At 41.3% G+C, this 23325-nt stretch overlaps 1 protein-coding gene across 1 annotated transcript in view; it reads right to left on the reverse strand.

Annotated features, from left to right (window-relative positions):
- SHROOM3 (shroom family member 3) overlaps positions 1-16633 on the reverse strand; it is a 112783-nt gene extending 96150 nt beyond the window's left edge. The window contains 1 exon segment of the mRNA XM_023747376.1: positions 16471-16633. Coding sequence (XP_023603144.1) covers positions 16471-16631 — 161 coding nt within the window. The 5' untranslated portion in view covers positions 16632-16633.
- Positions 16634-23325: the final 6692 nt, after the last annotated feature.

Genomic DNA, 23325 nt, shown 5'->3' on the forward strand with positions numbered 1-23325 from the left:
AGCTTTGAACAGAGTGGGTAGCTACAAATTAATGTGTGTGTCACTTTATCAGGGGAAAAGATGACAAAAAAAAATACACATGCTGCTACTCAGAGTGAGACCTCTCACCCATTCAGTGGCCAAATATAAACATTTTGCAGTCAAATGCTTTATCCTGAGCTATATCCCTGCCATTCAGCATAAATATTTTGGAAGGAACTTCTAACCCTCAACCTAATATAAAGATCAAAGGAATAAATATATTTATTAAGCACCCACTATGTGCTAGAAACTGTGTCAGACTTTCCACAGCTCTTTAAGATGTGTTATTATTTCCATTTTTTGTATGGGGAAACTGGGGTTTGGCAACACGAAGAGATGTTTCCAGTTCCACAGCTGGTAAGTGACTTATTGGGAGGGGTTCCTGCAGACGGGGCCGCTGCACTTTCCAATACGCTCCGGCCAATGCGGTCCAAGCATTCTTTGACTGCTCACTGTGTGGCCCTCACCGGAGACACTACAATGAACATGGTGCCATCTTGCCCCAAAGAAACGCTAAGGTCTGACATTTCTGGTACAATTCAGAGTGAGGAGAGCGCTTGCTGGGTGCTATGCAACGAAGGGAGAGGTCAGAAGTAACCTCTACAGTGAGATCTGAAGATGGAATAAAATGTGGCAGGCAAAGGGAATATAGATCAAGGGTGATTTATCTGGAGGAATCTCCAGTACTTAGACATAAAGAGGAGAAATATTATGGTTACCTGTAATTTAAACTTAAAGGAGAGAGAGAGAGGGAGAGAGGGAGAAAGAGAGAAAGAGAGAGAGAGAGAGAAAAAAAACTAGATCTGTTGTTCCACTTATTTATGCATTCATTGGCTGTTTCTTGCATGTGCCCTGACTGGGATCGAACCCACAACCTTGGTGTATTGGGATGACACTCTAACCAACTGAGTTACCAGGCTACAGCCTAAAAAAGAGTGTGTTTTTTTATGTGTTCCTTTTCTGTTAATCTTCAGCCTAGGATATTTTTCCATTGATTTTTAGGGAGAGTGGAAGAGAGAGGGAATGACAGAGAGAAACATTGATGTGAGAGAAATACATTGATTGGTTGCCACCTGCACAAGCCCCGACCAGTGCCCGGGCCTGGGAGGAGCCTGTAACCAAGATACGTGCCCCAGACCAGAATCGAACCCGGGACCCTTTGGTCCACAGGCTGACACTCTATCCACTGAACCAAACCAGCTAGGGCAAGTGTGTGTGTGTGTGTGTGTGTGTGTGTGTGTGTGTGTGTGTGTGTTTTAAAGGAATAATCTATTTCTTTTAAATTGAACTGAGTGTGAACTATAATATTAATAACCTATTGCCCATAGTAGATTCTAAAGAGAAGCATAGTACAGGCCCTGCTTGTGAGAAAAGCAAGCTCAGCTCTGGGAATGGTGAGACAGCTCTGGTACCACAAACGTACAAGAAATACCTCCATGGGCTGCCTTGTTGTCAGGAACCAAGTGGGGGCAACAGGAATAAGGAATGAGGGACGCCCCATGGACCCTCACTCTGAGGCCCTACCCCAAACCAAGGAATCCTGATTCAGGGGGGAGAGAACTGGCCATTGCAGGGGGCCCTGCTCTGAGTTGCTACTTTATAATTTCATGAGCACAAAATTGTGAAAGTCTCTCCCTTTCCAGTTCTGGTACAAATCCTCACATACACAGGTAACAGAGAGACGCAGCTGCTGCTAACTGCAGTGCTGTGACTCTTCTTCCAGCCAGGCCCAGAGCTCTCCCCGCAGCAGTGAAAGAAGGTGATACTGAGAGACAAATACCAGTGGCATTCCCTGGCCATTCTTCTGGGCCTGCAGAGCCGTCACAGGTCACAGGCTATAATCATTCTTGCGTTTTCTGACGATGGGAACTGTCACTGTTGTGTGAGAGGCTTAACTGGCCTTTTGGGACACTTCCTTAAAATATAAATAAATTTGCCAACTAATCCTACACTTTGTATCTTGTTTTTTTTCTAGGAGCTTTGAAGTCTAGATTTGGAGAAGGAAAGGTTAAGGGAGCAATCCTAGAGAGAAGTAACAGGAATTTCTTTGTGTTTATTTTAATGACACCCATGAGATTCAACCTTTAGCCCAGTGACTACCATCCCCTTTTCCTGCCCAATAGTTATTCTTGGTCTTGGTCATGTTTAATATTTTCAGATAGAAATGAAAATAGGACTGGAGGTCCTCTTATTGGCTCAGAACTTAATGGTGATGCTCAAAAAAATAAAAATTGCTGAATCATTTATCAAGTATTTGTTATACTTATGTCCTGGGCACTGTGTCTGAAGAGACAAATCGAATGTTTAAACAAAGAAGCAGAACAATGGACTGTGGGGCCTTAAGACTTCAGTTGTAGGTGCCAGGAACCTGAAAAGAGACTAACACTGCAGCTCAGGTGGGTGATATTTGCAGGTAATACTAGCTGTAAGCTGCTATGTAAGCTACTTCTTTCCCCCTCAACAATTTGGAATGTATGAAAATGATATGTAAATATTGGTGTAATTTTCATCCAAATCAATCATTCCTCCATTCAGTAAATACTGAGCACCTACCAAGCATGAAAAGCCAGGGGTAACCAAATCCACTCCTTTGAATGAACTCATTTTCACAAGTTGAGTCCACACTTAGCCAAAGCCAGGCAGTCGCATAGGGTGGAAGTTAGACAGTCAAATAGAGCTCAAATCTTGGCCTCTCTACTCACTGTCTGTGTGACTTTGAACTAACCATTTTCCCCTCTGAGCTTCAAATTTCTCATTTGCAAAATGGGGTGAAGAAGTTGATATGATGGTATAATACAATGGTTGCCCTCACTGAGATTTTCCTATATGCTAGACACCAGAGTGGCACCTTATAACAAGTGCCACAGGCAGTCATCCTGGATGCTCTCTCTTCTTCATCTCGCATACCCAAGAGTCACCAGGCCATGACATTTTATCTCTGAAATATTTCTCAAATCCCTCTCCTCTTTCCATTGTCCTAATTCAGGCCTTCCTAAGTGGGTCTCCTAAGTGGGTCTCCCTGCTTTCACTCTTATGTCCCTTAAATCCATTCTCTACTCACTAACCAAAGCAATCAGTTTAAACAAAAACATGTCGCTCCCTCACTTAAAACCCTTTAATGGCTCCCCACCTCCTAGAATAAAGTACCAGCCCTTAGAACAGCAAACAAAGTCATCTGTCTACCTCTCCAGACTTTTACCATTTCCTGCCCAATATCCAACACATTCTTTGCTTGTTTTCACCTCTGAGTCTTGTGCTTCCCTGTTGCCCATGTAACACTGGATTATGCCTGTGCCCAGTGTTCTCACCTCCGCTTACTTATCTTTTAAGACTCAGGTCAGACTAGGCAAGTCACCAAAGCCTTCCTCCATGCTTCCATCTTCCACTTCCAAATAGGGTCAGGCGCTCTCTACTCTTTTGACCATTATCATGTGCTCCTAGCTCCTGGGCATAGCTGTTCTGCTGCATTTACCACATTGACTGGTAATATATTTCCCAAGAAGTGCTTCTCCCTTACTGGACTCTTCTCCTTGAGGCAAAAACCTTATCTTATTCATCCGTATATCCCCATCACCTGGCACAGTGCCTGGCCCACAGCAAGCACTTGGTAAATAGAGAGAGTGAAGGAATGAAGACAGTGACTCCCCAGCTGATGCTCTTTGCATACACCACACCCCATCTCCAAAATGGCATGCGTCTAGAATGGTGGTTCTCAGCCCCGGGCAGTTTTGCTCCCAGAGACATTTCACAATGTCTGGAGACATTCGGGTTGTCACAATTGGGTGCGGAGGAAGCATGTCTCTGGTATCTAGTGGGTAGAGGCCAGGGATGCTGCTAAGCATCCTCCAGTGCCCAGGACAGCCCCCCACAACAAAGACTTACTCAGCCCAAAACAGTAATAAGAACCAAGATAGAAAAATCCTGATCTTGAACAGGGTCTGGTGCATGGAAGACTCAATATAGGATTCCGAACCCTGGCAGCTTAGTGGCACTAGTGGCAGAAATGATCATCATGCTTGATATAAACCATGTAGTTGTACAGCATACTGTTTACATTTACTGAGCAGTTCTGCATGATATTAACTCATTTTACAGCATCAGATCTAAGGGACTTCAGTTCTACTTTTATAGTTGTATTTTAAATTTAAAAAAAATCATCACCTGAGGATATGTTTTATTGATTTTTTTAGAGAGAAAGGGGGTGAGAGAGAGAGAGAGAAACATTGATGTGAGAGAGAAACATTGATTGGTTGCCTCCCATACACTCCCTGACTGGGGATCACACTTGAAACCTTTTGGAGTATTGGATGATGCTCCAACCAACTGAGCCACCTGGCCAGGGCCTATAGTTGTATTTTAAATAAAGCAAAGTCCTATTCATGATGCACGGCCCTCTCTTCCCACTTCTCTCCTAACACAAACACATGATACAACTGTTCTAGGCCTGTATCCCTGAACAACCAACTAGAATAACTGGACAATATGGGTAAACCTATATTAGTTCATCAGCTATGGTGTTGAAATGTGTGTGTGTAAATATATATATATATATATTCAAGTGTATTTCTTATCCTGCATGAACTCATTCCAGGCAGGCCAGGCCTTCCTGGAATCATAATAGAAATATAAAGATTAAAACTTTTAAGCTGCCAGGTGAGTTTTTAATTAGCCATTTGACATCACACAGCTGAGGCGTTTGCCTTTGACATGACACACTGCCTGACCTACTTCTCGGGGGCCTCAAAGTCCCATCAACTATGCATAACATGTTCATATTGGGCAATTATTTCCTTCTATGCATATTCAGCCACCTAGTGTTTGGACATGGGGTGCATGGTGAAGGAGCCTGCCTAGAGATATCAAAACCAGGACACAAGTTCTGAATTCACCACAGTGACCCTTGCCTATAATTCAGCTCCGTGACCCCCTGTCTGAACCCTGAGGCAAATTTATGATCAGTTTCTCCTGGTTATCTTCAGCTCCTCTTTCAGTTGCCCTTTTATCAGTCCAGATGTCTTTTGCTTTTGCGAAGAGCCATCTTTCTTGTCTTAGCAACTCCCCTTTCTCTTTACCTAGCTTGAATTATTAAACTACTAAAGCTGACTGCCAGTACTGGATATACATTTGCCTCTGCTTAATACACATGGGCACGGAAGTGGCTATATACTTTCTTTTTGTAAATTTAACATTTAATTCATCGTAGGATACGTAACTCATCCTAGAATATCCAAGCTGAGGCATCCTGAGCCCTTTAAGGTAGCTTTGAGTCCCAGTATAAGTAGGAACAGCCTGCTTATTATGGCAAACCTCTTCATTATTCTAAAATAATGTTTTTAGCCACCATTGAAACCACAGTGAGATTGAAGTTCAGAGGGAGTGAAATTGGACAGTGAAACTTCCTTTGCCAGTGCCCTGATTTGCTTGATAGATAACCAATGTTCAAAAGTGGTGGTTTATGATGGGGAATTTCCCATTGGCTACACTGCCATTAAACACATTTTAAAAGAGTTCAAGCAAATTTGTAATGAGGAGGCTGCTGCTAGTTGTGCCAAGGGTGTAGTGCTCCTTGGCTTGGGCAATTAGTTCATTTACAACTTAAACAGAAAGAAAAATGCAGTCTTAGCCTGCTCCTAGGTTTCTTGATGGCTTGTCAGCCACCGACTCAACTATTCTCTATGACAAAGGCATTGCCCATTGGTGTGCAGGCGCAGCACGAAACCTCATCCCTTTCTAAGCCCAGGAGTTCCCTAACTTCTACCTTATTATTGGATGGTGTTATAGACTGAATGTTTATGTTCCCCCCAAATGTATATGTTGCAGCCCTAACTCCCAGTGTGGCTATAGTTGGAGATGGAGGCCTCTACAGAATTAATTAAGATTAAACGAGGTCATAAGGGTGGGACCCTGATTTAAGGACTTTGTGTCCCTTTTAAGAAATACCTGAAAGCACATTTTCTGTATCTCTCTGCACACTTTTACATGCACCCACAAAAAGCCATGTGAGGTCATAATGAGAAGACAGCCACTGTAAGCCAGGAAGCGAGTTCTCACCAGAAATTGAACCCTGCTGGAGCCTTGATCTTGGACTTTCCAGCCTCCAGAACTGTGGAAAAATAAATTTCTGTTGCTTTAGCCACCCAGTCTGTGGCCTACTGTTAAGGTAGACTGAGCTAATACAAATGGTGATTATAAACTGTATTAAGGAGTAAGCAACTTAACAAGGTTATACTAATTAACATCACAGCAATCACCTAACAATACTCACTGTGTGCATCACACATCATCAAAATGCTACATTTTAGAAATTAAGAAAACAGTTCCACTTACAATTGAGTAAAACAGTTCCACTTACAAAAGAATAAAATACCTAAGAGTAAATTTAACCAAGGGGGTGAAAGACCTGGGCACTGGAAACTGGAAGACATTGATGAAAGATACTGGGCAACACCAATAAATGGACAGATGTTGTGTGCTCATGGATTGGAAGGATTAATATTGTTAAAATGTCCACACTATCCAAAGCAATCTACAGCAAGCATGTCAAACTCAAAGGCTAACACAGGCCAAATAAACAAGGTTTAAGTTGATGTGGGCCGCAAAAAAACAAAAGCTTCAATTTTCATAGAAACGTAGGTTTATTTCATTTGAGACATGCTGAATACAAAGGGCTGAAATGAATGAGTAATTGTTAATATAAATAATAGAACATTGTAATAAAAATTAATATTTTTTCTTGAACATTAACTTACCAGACACTGAATAACTGCACAAATTAATAAGTGTAACGCAAATAAACCTATTTTTTCTTGTTCTCTGAAAGCGAAATATTTCCTGTTGTGCACACCAAACAAGTCAGTCCAAGACTAATGAGTGGCAATGGGCTGCTAAAATATTCGCTGCTAGTATTAGTGGAGAGAAATGGTGCACTTGCGTGTAAGATGCATAAGGAAAATGAATGCAACACAATTATAGTAATCAGTCATTAGCAAATGTTGTAGTTTATTATTAATAATTATGTATAATAGGATATTGGAAAAATTAATTTACAAAATTTTATTAAAACATTTCTTACATACTGTTATATTGGCTGGGCCGCAAAAATATTTGTTGTTGCCCGCATGTGGCCCGCAGGCCGCGAGTTTGACATGCTTGATCTACAGAATCAATGCGATCTCTATAAAAATTCCAATGTGATTCTTTGCAGAAATAGAACAAACAATTCTAAAATTTGTATGGAACACAAAAGACCCCGAATAGCCAAAACAATCTTGAAAAGAAAAAAGCTTAAGGCATCCACTTCCAGATTTCAAACTATATTATAAAGCTATAGTAATCAAAACAGTGTAGCATTAGCATAAAAACTGACACATAGATCAATGGAACAGAGTAAAGAGCCCAGAAATAAACTCATACATATAATGATCAATTAATTTATGACAAAGGAGTCAAAAATATACCATGAGAAAAGGATAGTCTCTTCAATAAATGTTGATGAGAAAATTGGGCAGCCACATGCAAAATATATAAAGAACTCATGTAACTCAATATGGGGGGAGGGGGACAAAAATGAGCAATCTGATTTAAAAATTGACAGAGGACCTGGATAAGCATTATTTTCCATGGATAAGCAAAGAAGGTATACAAATGACAAGAGGTACATGAAAAAGTGCTCAACATCACAATCATCAGGGAAATGCAAATGAAATACTGGACTATCACCTCACATCTGTTAGAATGGCTGTTATAAGAAAGACAAGAAATAACAAGTGTTGGCAAGGATGTGAAGAAAAGGGAACTGTTGTGCACTGTTAGTGGGATTGTAAATTGGTACAGTCACTGTGGAAAACAGTATGGAGGTTCCTCAAAAAATTAAAAATAGAACTAGCACATGATCCAACAATTCCACCTCTGGGTATTTATTCAAAGGAAATGAAATCATTATCTTGAAAAGACATCTGCACCCCCATGTCCATTGCAGCATTATTTACAATAGCCAAGACATGGAAATAACCTGTGTCTACCAACAGATGAATGGGTAAGGAAGATCACACACACACACACACACACACACACACACACACACACTGGAATACTAGTTGGGCAAAAAAAGAAGGCAATCCTGCCATTGTGAACACATGGACGGACCTGAGGACATTATGCTAATGAAAAAAAAAGCCAGACAGAGAAAGACAAATATTGCATGTTCCTACTTATATTTGGAATCTAAAAAAAAATCCCAAACCGAGCTCATAGATTCAGAGAACAGATTGGTGGTTGCCAGAGACTGAGGGTGGGAAGGAATGGTGGGCGAAGAGGGTGAAGGTGATAAAATGTACAAACTTCCAAAGTTGTAAGATAACTAAATCCTGGGATGTAATGTACAGCATAGTGACTATAATTAACATTACTGTGTAGAATATTTGAAAGTTGTTTAAAGAGTACATCTTAAAAAAACTATTCACAATAAAAAATTTTAAAAGTATATATGGTGATGGATGGTAACTAAACTTATTATTATGGTTATCATTTCATGACATAAACATATATCAAGTCACTCTTGTACACCTAAAACTAGTACAATGCTATATGTCAACTGTATCTCAAATTTTTAAAATGCTAGATTTTAACGCAGGGACAATTTTATATCAAATGAGAAATTAATTATAAATCAGTCCTAGATATACATGATTTCAATATCTTTCTGGATTCTTTTTATCTAATTTGGGAGAAAAGCTAGCTTATCTTTTATGACATAATCTCAAATTTCTGTAACACATTTTCCCCAAAAAGTTCAAAGGACTTTGCTCCAGACTTCTCACTGGTTTTGAGTAAAGTCCCAAGTTCTAGGCAAAAGGCTGATGCCATTGCCTGATTTTTCATTAAAAATCATTTTGCTTTCTCTTAGTGTTTGATGAGAGAAGCATCGCTTTGATTTGGGGATCTTTTTAAAAATGACTTTGTTCTTTTTTAATCCCAACTGCTCCAGGCATCATTAGCTCCTTTTCATAGAAGTTTCAATTTCCTTTTATCCCTTTGAGCATGGGTTCCAATACCCTCAAAGCAGCACCTTTTAATTGGCCTGGAAGAGGTCACCCTGCTAAGACGAGGGAACCATCTCACATGTCTTACAAAGTCCGTGTAGGTCTTTGGGATCAGAAGGGGATGGATTCATCCCACAGCAAATGTTTAGGTGGCATGTGATTATATTTTCAACATAATTACTATATAATTACATGTACTCACTCTTATCCAGCACATTCTCTGCTATAATTAGTTGGCCTTTATTTAAAATTCATCTTTAAGATTTTTGTCCTCCTTTTTTAATTTAGTTAATGGCTGAGGGGCAGTGTTATTTTTGACAGTAGTTTCTTTGTATGTCATAATTTTTGGTGCTATTCTCCTATACAGGTTCCCAATCACGTGTTTTTTTAGGAAATGACACAAGGGACTCTAAAGTAGTCTCCCACCTTCACATACTCCCTATCACACATTGCTTTGCCTATTCTAGCAGTAATTTCTCCAGAGAAGTCTAAAGTGTAAATAAAGCTTCCACTACATGGATACAGTTTTTAATCAAAGAAATTTTTTTGAGGGAAACCTATTCTATTACTCTATTACTTTACTTTCTTCTAGTGTTACACAAACTAATCTGGATCTGGAGTGGGTACTTCACTCCTTCAGTGGAAGAGGGAAGTAGTAAACCTTTCAAGACAATCTGCAAGAATTCACAGAAACGTGACTCCATCAAGTCATCAGTAAGGAGGAGGGAGGCTGGGGAGGCTGCTAAAAAAACCAAAACACCCAAAAACAAACCACACACATGTACTCTTTCCGGGCTAATTATCCACTTCAAAGAATCACTCGTAAAAAAATATTCTACAATATCTCATCATTTATTTTTAAGACATTTTAAAGAAACTTCAATATCTGGTAGCTCAGGAGTTATCACTCAGAACTTATGAAAAGTCAAGCACTGTTATTTTCACACAATTTCTGTCTCATAGATAGACCATGGGTAAATATTATTATTAAAAATGGCATATCCCAAAGATGCTACAATACACTAAATGAAAAATCTAGGCCCATAGTTTTCTTTTTCCTATAGCATTGCTTGACGAGGTTATTTCTTTACACACTTTCCAGAATCAACTCCGTTCATTTCCCCTTCTTTTGAAGAACTGGGTGAAATCCTAAGTTTAGCACATCTGATAGAAGTAGACCATCAAGAGAAAGGTAAACGATTGCCCTCATTCCATCTTTCCTGAAGCACCGTGTATGTTCTGTGTTAGATGTCACCCATCTGAGAGTGATGTGGACAATTTAGAACAGAATCAACGAAGAAGGACCTTAACAGCCCAGGACTCTAGATTAAGACATGGGAATAACAGGTGAAGGGATTAAAGACTAATCTGGAAAGGAGAAGGTGTGGCAAGACAATGCCAGCTGTCCTCAAAAAGTTAGAAGGTAGTGAACTGGGAAAATCATTCAGTGTTTTCTGTTTGGTCCAAGGAAGATGAAAGGATGAAGTTATGAGACAGCAGATGACAGAGCTAATATAAAGAAGAACATTACCATAATTTTAAAAAGTTCAGAACATAAAATAGTCTGCTTTTGAATCAGGGAGTTTACTTTCCTTGATGGGGCTCGTTGACCATTTTAGGGGACTGTGTGAGCACGTGTAAGACAAGAACTAAAATTTTCATTTCTCTTCTTACCTTGAAGTTTTATGAAAACGTCTAACTTGGAGAGAAATGATTTGAAGCAACAAAATTAGGTACAAACAAATAATTCAAATATTAATGGTTTGAAGAGTCTAGGACTGGAAGATTATCTTGTATGCTTTTGTATAGGTTTTCCCAACACAAAGCTAAGAAGAGGGTTACTTTATTCCATTAGAAGAGACTGTATGTTAAACTAGTCCAGTTCACTTAGACAAAACCCAAAGTCTTTAAAGGATGCTCCACTAAGGTTGTTTATCCATACTCATGTACTTAAATAGGCTCTTTGGAAATTTCTGTGTGGGTTGTCCTGAGTGGAGAGACACAGCCCTTCGCAGCCATCGTATTGCCCACTTGGAATGTGGAGAACTCCACTTCACCCACGGAACTTTTGGCAACGCTCCCTCCATGGCCTCCTTCAGCAGTAGGGATTCTAAATAAAGTTTGAGCCCTAGCAGGCATCCTCTGGGGCAATTGAGAGGTGGTGGGTCAAACTCTAGGCTAACTAGTGACCTGGGGGAGGGCGTGGAGAGAGACAGCAGAAGGGAAGGTGCTTCTTCAGACAAGTCCTGCTTTGTTGGTGGCCGGTATCTGTGAAGTGTGACGTAAAGAGAAGTAGCAGAGCTCATCTTAATAGACTAACGTGTATTCTGCAGTGGCCCTCAACATGGTGCCATGGGAACTACTTCACATTATCCAGTTTAGGTAAAAGACCTGTAAAAGAGATAAAGATAGTATGGTGCTAACTATACAGGCTCTGGAGTCAAAGAGCCAGGGTTCAAGTGCGGACTTTCTAATTTCTAACAGTATGAATTTGAACAAGTAAGTTACTTAACCTCTCTAGGCCTCAATCTCTCAACTATGAAGTGGGGCTGGGAATAGTTGCTGGCTCATAGTGAGTACCAGATAAATGCTGGCTTCTATTATTTTCACAGAAACAGAAAACTGAATCCCACTTGAGCTTGTGTCTCCTTGAGTCCTGTCCAAGACACAAAAGGAACAAAAGTGGCATTGAGGTAAGAATCTAGGTCACGTCAAACCTGTTGCTCTGCCGATTGGAAAAGAACATGAGTCCAGACTGGGTCATGCTGAAAGTGAAAGTGAATCCCATACAGCCGTTAAAGGAAATAAAACTGTATGTCCCGATATGGAAAGGTATCCAAAACATATTCAATGAAAAAGCATGTTATGAAACAGTATGATCACCTTAGGGAAAAAGGATTGCTAATATAAATTATGATAATGTGTCAGCATACATAAAAGAGTTAGAGAAATTTCCACCCAACAATGGATAATGATTTGGGGGCAATTAAGATTGCATGGGTAGTCACTATATATTTGTTATATCTTTTTTTAATTGATTAGAGAGAGAAAGAGAGAGAGAGAGAGATCTGTCATTCCATTTAGTTATACATTCATTGGCTGATTCTTGTATGTGTCCTGACTGAGGATGGAATTGGCAACCTTAGTGCATCAGGACCACACTCTAACCAACTGAAGTACTCGGTCAGGGCTATATCTGTTATTTCTGTAATATTTAAATTATTATAAAATGAATATTATCAATTTTTAAATTAAGAAAATCAATGTTTAAAAGAAAAAGCATATTATCCCTTTACCGATTTTAAGTTTTACTGCATAGTGGTCACCTTAAACTGGAGTAGGGTATCCTATATAATAAAAGCATAATATGCAAATCGGCCAAACGGTGGAACGACCAGTTGCTATGAAGTGCACTGACCACCAGGGGGCAAACACTCAACACAGGAGCTGCCCCCTGGTGGTCGGTGCGCTCTCACAGGGGGAGTGCCACTCAGCCAGAAACTGGGCTCATGGCTGGCGAGCGCAGTGGCAGTGGCAGGAGTTTCTCCCGCCTCTGCTGCAGGCAGGCAGTAAGGAACAAGAGGTCCCAGACTTAAAGAGCCAGACTGTGAGAGGGATGTCTGCCTGCCGGCTTAGGCCCAATCCCCTTCAGGCCTAAACTGGCAGGCAGACATCCCCTGAAGGGTCCCGGACTGTGAGAGGGGGCAGGCCGGGCTGAGGGACCTTCCCCCCTCCCACACCCCCCAGTGCATGAATCTCATGCACCAGGCCTCTAGTTAATAATGATGATAGATAAGCTGAACAGGAAATGTTTCCCTGTTCTCCTTTGGGAATGATAACACATATCACATTTTAGAGTCTCTTTCATCATACCATAAATCCTCCCATGAACCTGGTGATGTGGGTGTTAGTGGCTAAGACTTTGAGCTGTGCAGCATTACATCCTGGTTTGATTCCTGGCTCCACGTCTTACTAACAGTATGACCTTGGGCAAGTTTCTTAATCTCTCTGTGCCTCAGTTAATTTATCTTTCAAAGGGGCCTACTATTAGTACTTCAAAGGGGTGCAACGAAGATGAACTATGATACTTTTTGTAATACTCTTAGAATAGTGACTAAGCACTAAATAAAAAGTTTAGCCATCATTATTTTAATCTTCATTTAGAGAAAACGATGGATACAAATGATACATTTATCATAAAACCCCAGAATCCTGACATTCATTCCCACTACCACCTTCCTAAGACCAGAATTTTTATCACTTAACTCACAGATTGTTGCTATACCTTTACACACAGGCTCCTTGCTTCTGGTACCTCCAACCTATCTTGCCTGCTGCTGTGGGATTCGGCTCTTTTGAGCTTTTCTTTTATCACTTACATCTTGGCTTAAATGGCTTCAGTGGTTTCCCATCATCGAAGTTTAAATTACAAACATTTTCATTTGTCCCTTCACACACTGGCCTCATCCTGCCTTTCTTATATGTGACACAGCATTTCAGACTTGAGCCCTCTGCTTCAGCCACACCGGTCCACTCACTGTTCCCAATTCTGAGCACCTCCCCCTTCCCTCCAATTATGAGTCTTTGTCTCAGGTGACTGCCCACTCCTCTCTCTAATACCATCATCTCAAGATCCCAGTGAGTAAAGCCGCCTGACCACTCGAATCCACATTCACTTTATTTTGAATTCCTAGATGTATCCAACATCCTCATCCAAGTTCTCATTTCAGACTCAATTATAGTCACCGGGCTGGTATCCCATGTAAATTCAACAAGCATTTATTGAGCAGGCTTTGGAGATGAAGAGACAAAGTCCGTGCCCTCATTGAGCTCACGTTCTATTAGAAGAAACAGAAAGTAAACGAATAATTGCTTGGCCATGGCTGGCTACATGCTTTGTCAGAGGTACGTACAAGGCCCAGCAGTGGCCCAAAGACAGAAACAACCACAAAGAAACAAATCCACATTAAGGGCATGAAATGTGTGGCTTCCCTTTCCCTCACCCAACCAAGGCTGCCTTTCCTCTGGCTGACCAAGAACATGGAGCAGGAGCTGAAATATTTTAAGATCCTGTCCTACTTAAGCTCCTAAAATAACAGGTGCTGACTGGTTTCCCCTCTCCAGCACCAGTCTCTCCCTGGTGTACATTTCTTCTACTTAGTTCGCCTCTATCTGCCTGGTTATTTGTTTAAAATGTGAACCAACTGGTCAGGTACAGTAATCTAATTCTGCATTTGGTTCGAGGCCAATGCATCGAGGGCATTCAATAAATAATGGTGCCTGGTGTGCCTTTCCTAGATTCTGGCTGCATATGTCTGATGTGAAGCTGGGATCCTAGGAGGCAAGCTCAAGAGACAGTGGATGGAGGGTAGTGGAGCTCTGGAGGCCACGGCGGCAAACGTGCTTTGACTGCCTGCCCCCGAGATCACACACCCGTGCTGGGCTTGCTGCAGCGAAGCTGACCGCATGCAAATGTTCCTCTCCTGAGTCGGTTTGGGTGTGACCTTCTTCCTGACGTGGTATCCCCAGATTCAATCTGGGTAAAAGTACATCAAGGCTTCCTCCCTATGGGCACCCAGGCCTGTGTTTACTTGCCTTCATTAAGGAAAGTCTCCTTCCTGTGAGTGGGTGGTTTGGGAGAGGTGAGGTGAGGCAGGAGTAGTCTAGGATTATAGGAGCTTTCCCAAGGGAGGAAGAGCAGAGAGAAGACAGGGAGTCCTTCACATGAAATTTCGTGGACAACGTGTATCCACCTTTCCACCCATCCATTCAGCCACCTTCTTTACCCACCATGTGATAGGCAGGAAGGCTTCAAAGATGAATATTACAGGATTTGGCTCCTGGGAGATAATAAATATTTGCTGCATTAATGATTCAAGTTTGTGCACTGGCTTTACTTGGATGATCATTTCCTACTGGAGGACATCCTGCACTTTCCATATGACAGATATAATCTAGCATATTTCAGCCCATAGTTTACAGAGGCATAAAAAGAATATTACAGCATAGTTCCTATTTTTGGACTTAGATCCTAATTTTCTCATTTTCAACCTTTTCCGCTTCTGTCTTCTCCCAGTCTACATTTATGTATCCACTGTCTGACCCACTGTTTGGTCTCTCCTGGCTGCATAATGATTCAAATACAGATTGCTTTCAGGCAACACTGGCAGTTTCCACGTAGCCTCTAGCTTTTTCTTCTAAGCTGCGTTGTTAGACAGCAAGGGGTTGGAGGGAAGTCAAGGGAGCTGGCTCCCAGTTTGAGCTAGATCACCTGGTTTTGGGGCAATTTGGCCTTCCCAACTGCATCTCCCATTCTCCATCTGTAGAATGGCAATGATGCCAACTGGCCCAGAGATACAGCAAGGGTTGGTGAGCTCATAGCTGGAAAGGATGATGTATCCAAGAACAAAGCAATATTATGAGGTGAAATTCTGATTTTATGGCTCATCAATACCAAGCCTCATACTGTTTCTGGCTTTTCTGCTTCTGTGATTTTGGCACAGTACTTCCAAGGAAGAGGACTGAACAATGAGCATGACTCGTCTTCTCAGACACAGACTCCCATATATAGACAGGATTTGGCACAAGTAAGAACAGCCGGTTGTAGCTGGCTGCTAATCAAACACGGCCCGCAGGTGAGCATGAAGAACACCTGGTTTGGAGAAGCGCTTCTGAGGCAGGAGAGCATTTTTAAAGTGTCACTCAAAGCTGGAGTCAATTAAACTACAAGTTTGAAGAGAAATCATGTTACAAAAGGAGAAACCAATCTTTATGCTTAAGGATGCAGAAACTTTGCAGATTACAGCTACCGAACCCCCCCACCCCCCCTCCCGCAAAAGAGAACGTTCCCTCCACCCCTCCTCCCTCCCCCATACACACATACACACACCAATGAATTGCTCTTTTCCCCGACTGAGTGTACAAAACAAATTCTTTGTGGGAGGTCTCTCTATAGGAAATTCCCCTTTATATCTGCTTGTAATAATCTGATAGCTGACAAATATGTTAGTAACGTACACAAAACGGCAGCTAAAACCCAAACCAAACCCTACTCTCATAAGCAGAATAGAAAATGGCAAACGAATGCCCAGTAAAGTATGGATAACCGTAATTGAATTTACGTTGTAATTTTCAAACATAAGAATGAACAAACAGATATTGTGTATATTTAAAAACAAAGAAACTTGCCAGAAATAAGATTCTCTTAGAGAAAATGCTGTCTTAACCTCAAAATCAGCCTCAAGGTTGCCAGAAGATGCACTCAACAAGCACTTTCAACCTACCTAATGGAGGCAGTAAAAGTAATGAACACCACGTTACTGCCCGCACATCTGCCACTTCTCCCCAGAAGCCCTCCTGCAGGAATACCGGCCGATGGGAAGCACAGGCCAACGCCGCCCCCACTTACAGACTTTGTTGCCTTCTCCAGCTTTGAGTCCCGAGCCTGGGGAGAATCAGAGCCAGGCAGCCGCTCTTGCTTAGCACCATCTCCAAGCCAGGCCAGCAGCAAGACTGGTGTGAGAAAGGAGGACAGCCCAGAGGGAAGTGGAAGAGGCTCTTACTCACCATCCACTCAGGGCTGGCACTGATTATAAAAACAACAGAACTCCCCCATGCAGGGGCACCTCCCAGCCACCTTGCCTCATCACCACTTTGCAGTAATAGGCTCTGCTGTAGGCATGAAAGGGAAGGGAGCTGGACATGGGGAAAAGGCCAAGAGGCAGAAAACAAATAGGAGCCCCCAAGCACTCCTCAGAGAAGCATTCATTGTAGGGGGGCCTTGTGATACCAGGGGCTCCTCAAAAACACACACATCCTCAAGAGTAGGGATCATGGAGTTAGTCATACATGGATTTGTTGGGTACTCAGAGAACAGTGACAGGTGTTGGAGTTGGTGGGAATGTGAATTTGTGCAGTCACTAAGGAAAACAGTATGAATGGTCCTCAGAAAATTAAGACTGGAGCTACCATATGACCCAGCAATCCCTCTACCTGAAAAATTTTAAAACACTCATTTGTAAAAATATATGTACCCCAATGTTCACTAAGCATTATTTGTAGTAGCTTAAACAGGGAAACAACGTAAGTGTCCTTTGATGGATGATTGGAGAAAATGATGTGATGTATGCACACAATGGAATACTACTTAGCCGTAAAAAGATAAAATATTTCCATTTGCAACAACCTGGATTGCTCTTGAGAGTATTATGCTAAGTGAAATAAGTCGGACAGTAAAGGACAAAAACCATGTGATTTCACTCGTGGGCTATAAAACAAAAAGTAACTAACAAAACAAACAAAAACAGACAACAGAATGGAGAAGGGGTGGTTGGAGGACCAAGAAGAGTCATGTATATGGTGATGGGAGATTAGACTTTGGGTGGTAAACACATAATAAAATATACAAATTTAGTATTATACTATTGAATTCTAATTTATATGTTATTAACCAATGTTACCCCAATATATTTGATTTAAAAAGTGTCTCCCTATAACTAGAGCTGGCTGCCTTCTTAGGGTTGCCATAATTTGGGACCCAAGTTATGGTAGTTTCTGAGACCCCCTCAAAGATCTGGATTTTGGCTACTTCAAAGGTATTGCCTTACAAATATGTGTGTGGGATGATAATTCTCTCTCTTCCCTCTCCCCTCCCCAAGATCACTCGTTTCTACAGAGAAGGCTTATAGGTCCATGGGAGTTCTGAGTTGGTCTGTGTCATTTATAACCTAATACCCTTCTCCCCATGAGGTTAGATCACTTTAAGGGTTGGCAAAAGCTTTAGAGTCTTCAGAAGTAGTAAATACACCACTTTTATGTGTGTGTGTGTTGTTGTTGTTGTTATTGTTCATCCTCACCCAAGGATATTTTTTCCATTGATTTTTAGCGAGAGTGGAAGGGAGGGGGAGAGACAAAGAGAGAGGAACATCAATGTGAAAGAGACACATCAATTGGTTGCCTCCTCACCCGCTGGGGATCGAGCCTGCAGGCGTGGTACATGCTCTTGACCAGAACTGAATCCAGGACCCTTCAGTCCGCAGGCGGATGCTCTATCCACTGAGTAAAACCAGCTAGGGCGACACACCACCTTTCATGATCTGATCCATGGAGAACTGATTCCCTAGGGTCAGACTGCAGGGGAAGCGCAGATAGAAGGGAGCACTTCATTTGTCCTTTTTAATTTGCTACTTTAAAAAAAATCAGCTATGTGGCCTTATTCCTGAAGGTAATTGTAAAGCTTTGCAGATGAAGACTCAGAAGAAAATGAGAAAGGAGGGTCTTCATGGATGACTCATGCTATTTAAAGTGTTGAATCCACTTGACCTTGTCCCATTGCATGCTAGGTAATTTACCTTCAACTAGGTCCTTTGAAAGAAGATTTTGGTGAAATACATTATTTATTTGTTTAATTCAACATTTATTCCCAGAATATAAAGGCAACTCATGTGTGGAAAACACTAACAACCAATCAACCAAACATCTAACATCTCTTTTTAGGGGTAAATATACACATGTCATATCAGACAATTCATTTCTGAAGTTTCTGTATATTCAGTGCTATTAAAAAAAATGAGAATGGACGAAAGTAGTGCTTTCAGTCTCCTGTTGGCTCACCTAACAGGCTTGGCAAAGCTTTCTTTGACCTCCGCGAGATGACAGCCTCTAAGATGTCCAGCTCCCAGTCACTCCACCCACATTCTAATCCCAGTGTGGGTTCGGTGGTGCTGCCTAGTTTCCCTGAGCTGCCCGGATGCCAGTCATTGCAGAGATTCAGTCATTAAATCCTGCCAGACCTGACCTGGAGACCTGGGAGGGGAAAGGCATTATAGAAGAGGTGCCAACCCAGAACCTGGCATACTCCCTTTCAAGGCCCAACACACCTGGACTCAGCCAGGCTCCAGTCCTTGGCTTTGACTCATGATCCCAGACCTAGTGATGAGGGTGTTTCCCCAACGCAAGCAATTGAAAGAATTTTGTCTTTCTTCTCACTGAGGACAGTCCCACAACTTCTACATCTTGGATTCATTCTTAGAACACATAGATTTGTCATTCAGGATAGAACTTTCTTTCCTAGTTTGTTTCTCCTTCAGCAAGACTCTCATTGCCCAGAGGAGCCAGTGACTGTGAGGCTGCCATCAGCTTCTAAAGCTTCTATACACCTGAGCATATCCTTCTCCTCAAAATAATATCCCATCCATAGAGGCTTAGAGGAGAAAGGAAACACTGAATTTCACACAAGAAAAAGAAGTCCTTCCTTCTATATATAATGGTTCTTCTATTGCCCTCAGTTTTTGCTACCAAGGTTCCATTCCCAATTATATCACCAGGGTGAGGCCAAGTCCCCAGTCCTTATTCTTTTCATCAAACATACAAAAACCAATGCAAAACAGACAGGCTTTGCCTATTGATTCTGCAAGCATTTTGGTTCAACCCCTCCAGGCCTATCTTTCCATGACATAGTATGCCAACTCAGCACTGTGATGTTTTCCCTTTTTTTTTTTAAAAAAAACCTCCTGGTTAAATAAAAGTGTATATCATAGAACTACCTTTTCTCCTTATCCAGGAATGAATTAAAAGACTATTACTCTTGAGAAATTATAGGCAAATAGGATTGCTAGGCACATTGGTAAAACTGACTTAAAATTAGTAGTGACTTCAGGGATGAAGAAAAAGCCTGCTCTGAGTCCCTACCTATATTTTATATGAAAGTAGCTACACAGGATGTCCATTAAATAATTACCAACTTGTTCCCATTGGGTTCTTAATGGTTGGGGTACATTTTAAATGGGTAGGAATGTGTTTATGTTTTTGTATTGTGAAGACTGTCAAGTTATTTTAAGATAGCTGGATGTTCCTTCAAATATTTATCACATGGCACTTAGAACAAAGTAATGAAGAACATCTTGAAGTTTCAGAATTTCTACAGAAGAAAACAAGCTTCTAATAAAATAAAGGGGTCATCAATTACACAGTCGGCTCACTTATGAAATATGCTCAGGGCAAGAAGAGTTCCAAGACATCATCTTGAAGAAATGGATTTAGCAGCATGAGAAGTGGGTAGTCCCAATTCTTAATTGTGAATAGTGTATAACCAACAGAATCGGTTGGGATACCAGAAGAACTTTCATGCAAGGCATCAGGGCCAATGCCCACAGATTCTACACAGGACATTGGTGGGCATCACTGATGTTGAGACTCAGGATTGATCTGATAGTTCAAACCAAATGCCAGAAGCCTCCCTGAGGTTCTACTTTGCATTTTTCACAACCTGAAGATCCAGAGGACCTCATGTCTTGAGTTGCTCCTGTGATGGAGGAGCCATCATTCCTTTGAGCACTTAAGTTTACTCTGCTCCAAAAAAAAAAAAAAAAAATCAGGAGTATACGGAGGGGAAAGATTGTTGAAGGATGCCCAGCAATAACTCTGATGACAGTCTAAGGGTGGGTAGGTACCCTTAGAAAGATTGTTCCATTTCTCCAGAGGTCTTTTATACCTGGTCTAGACAGGATGGAAGTCTTGTGTTAGGATTCCAGGATTCCAGGTCTGACTGTCCCTGCATCAAGCTGTAGAAATGGTTTCATCAAGGAATCAGATGCCACCATTTCCTTTGTGACCAGCTCATGTCAGGTCCCACACAGAAGAGGGAAGCAGCAGGTCCCCCTGGAGAAGAGAGAGTACTTTTTCTTCTTAAAGGGAAGGTTGTAATCTCAGAAATATGGGTGATTAGTGAGTGAGTGGTCCTTGAGTCAGCAGAAGCTGGGGTGACTACACAATGACCATATTGCTGTGAAGAAACACAGTCGGAGGTAGGTTGGCAGAGATGGTCCAATGAAGACCCTCTTCTACCTTTAGCTAGATAACTTTGAAGACATTTAATCTGTAGTCTTTCAGGCCTGCTGACAGGTAATCATGACGACAGGAATTATTATGATTAGAACATCAGCTCCGTAAGGACAGAGGTTTTTGTCTCTCCCACAACAACCACCTATCCCTGCTGCATCCTCAACATTCAGAATAGTGCCTCACACATAGTCGGTGCTCAGTGTTTGTGAAGTGAATATAAGAATGCTAGTGAAGCTGTTCTCAGGAAAGGGTGTGGAATTGTCACAACAAGAGTATTAAAGGAAACATGGCCTGTCCATTCTATTTTTTGTTCTAGAGTTTGCATGTATATGTGTCAACACAGTTCAATACACTTCTATAAAAGTAACATGAACACCTGTCCTGATTATATAATACACAGTTTACTTTTTAAAAACTTGAAAAATAAAAATGTCAGCCTTTAAAGAATAACTTAACACTCACACATACAAAATATGGTTGGAGATTGTCTTTAATCATTTTGGAGTTTGAGGATGGCTCCTCTTTTTTGCAACTTTGCAGATGAAGAGCTTAAAATTTGATAAATTATCAACCTAATGAGGCTTCTAACTCCTCTAGCCAGTTATTAGCTGTCAGGAAATGATCGTTGTTACTTAATTATAAGATGAAACTAAACATTGAGAAATGTTGAAAGTGATCTGATTGGCCACTATTCCAAGGACTAATTCCACAGGCATGCCCTCTTACATACCAATTAAAGCTGCATCACCCATAATAAAATGGTGCGTGCCCTTGGCTGTGTTCTATGTTGTCATTTTCAGATCAGAACAACAAAAACAATTGCAGTCTAGGGCACTTCCTGGGCACCAATGACTGCGGGCTTTTCTAACTTACAGGATAAGGACTCCGCCTATGGGCTTATTACTCGTTAGGAAATGCCCTTATTTTCACTCAGACCACACCCAAAAATTAAGAGTCAGGATTTTCCCCCCTCCTTCTTTATTTTTAAATTGAATTTATTGGGGTGACATTGGTTAATAAAACCATACAGGTTTCTAGTTACAATTCTTTAACACATCATCTGCACACTGCATCATGTGCTCACCACCCATGTTGTCTTTCCGTCCCCATTTGTCCCTCCTTTGCCCTCCTCTACCTCTCCCCACCCCACTTTCCCTTTAGCAATCACCATACTGTTGTCTGTGTCTGTTGTTGTTGTTTTTTTTCTTAATCCCTTCACCTTTTTCACTCTGCTCCCCAACCCCGCTCCCGTCTGACAGCTGTCAGTCTGTTCTCTGTATCTATGAGTCTGTTTCTATTTTGCTAGTTTATTTTGTTCATTAGATTCCACATAAAAGTGAAATCATATGGTGTTTGTCTTTCTCTGACTGGTTTATTTCATTTAGCATAATACTCTCCAGGTCCATCCGTGCTGTCACAAAAGGTAAAGATAATAAAAGCAACCGGCCATCTGTTTTACTAGCTGCCAGGGAGAAAAATACCAAAGAGCTTCCCAATAGGAAAATGTATATGCATGGCATCAGATTTGATTTTGAGGGTTAGTTTATATCAGCAGGGTGAAATGGGTGTTGGAGGGAGAACGTTGAGTGATGCATAGGACTAGTATTGTCTACGTGCAGGGCTACTGGTATATAGATTTTAAAAACTTAAGACACAGTTCTCAGGATAAATTTCTCATTTCTAGCTTGATTATGCAATTTTGTACCAACACTGGTTTTATTGCTATCACCTACTTCTCCTTTCTGGATTCTCCTTGCTATGTGCCTCGAGATAAAGGAGGTTGGTTAAGTGGCAGGAGCCTGGAGCTCGCAGGTTGTCTAAATTCCAATCCCAAACTGCCATGTAAACATGGTTTTTGGTATTTGGTGAGAACGAAAAGAGAAATAACATTTAAAAATTTGCTGAAATACAAGCATTTTCCACCTCAAGTGTAAACTGTGTTGCAAGATTTTAATTATAAATTACCTGGATTGTAGAGAAGGCCATGTGACCTTATAGAAAAAGGGATTATGATAGCCTCTATCGCCTGAGGTAAGGATTCAAGAGCAATCGCCTCTAACCAGCACACTGATGTTCCCATAAATGCTGGTTTTTGCTAGTTTTGTCTTTTGTCCTACTTGGGTAAGGCTGCAGGAAATGGGCCCAAGAAGCTGGTGCCAAAGATGAGGAGGAGCAGCATGTATAACCATCAGCGGGACTCCACGGAAGTTTAACGCCCCCAAGTAGACAGTAGATCAAATTTCCTAGAAATGTGTATTAGTTTTAATCCACCATTCTATAACCTGGGATTAGGAGTCTTTCTAGCAATACTAGTTATAGTCCTACCTTATTACTAAATCTCTAGCTAAAATGGAAACCACACCTGGGAATAAACTGTCTGCGCTTGTCTCTATTTTATTACCTGATCGCTCTTCAAGCCACC

The sequence above is a fragment of the Myotis lucifugus genome, unplaced genomic scaffold (assembly GCF_000147115.1).
Source record: "Myotis lucifugus unplaced genomic scaffold, Myoluc2.0 scaffold_856, whole genome shotgun sequence".
In the NCBI taxonomy this organism is placed as follows: domain Eukaryota; kingdom Metazoa; phylum Chordata; class Mammalia; order Chiroptera; family Vespertilionidae; genus Myotis; species Myotis lucifugus.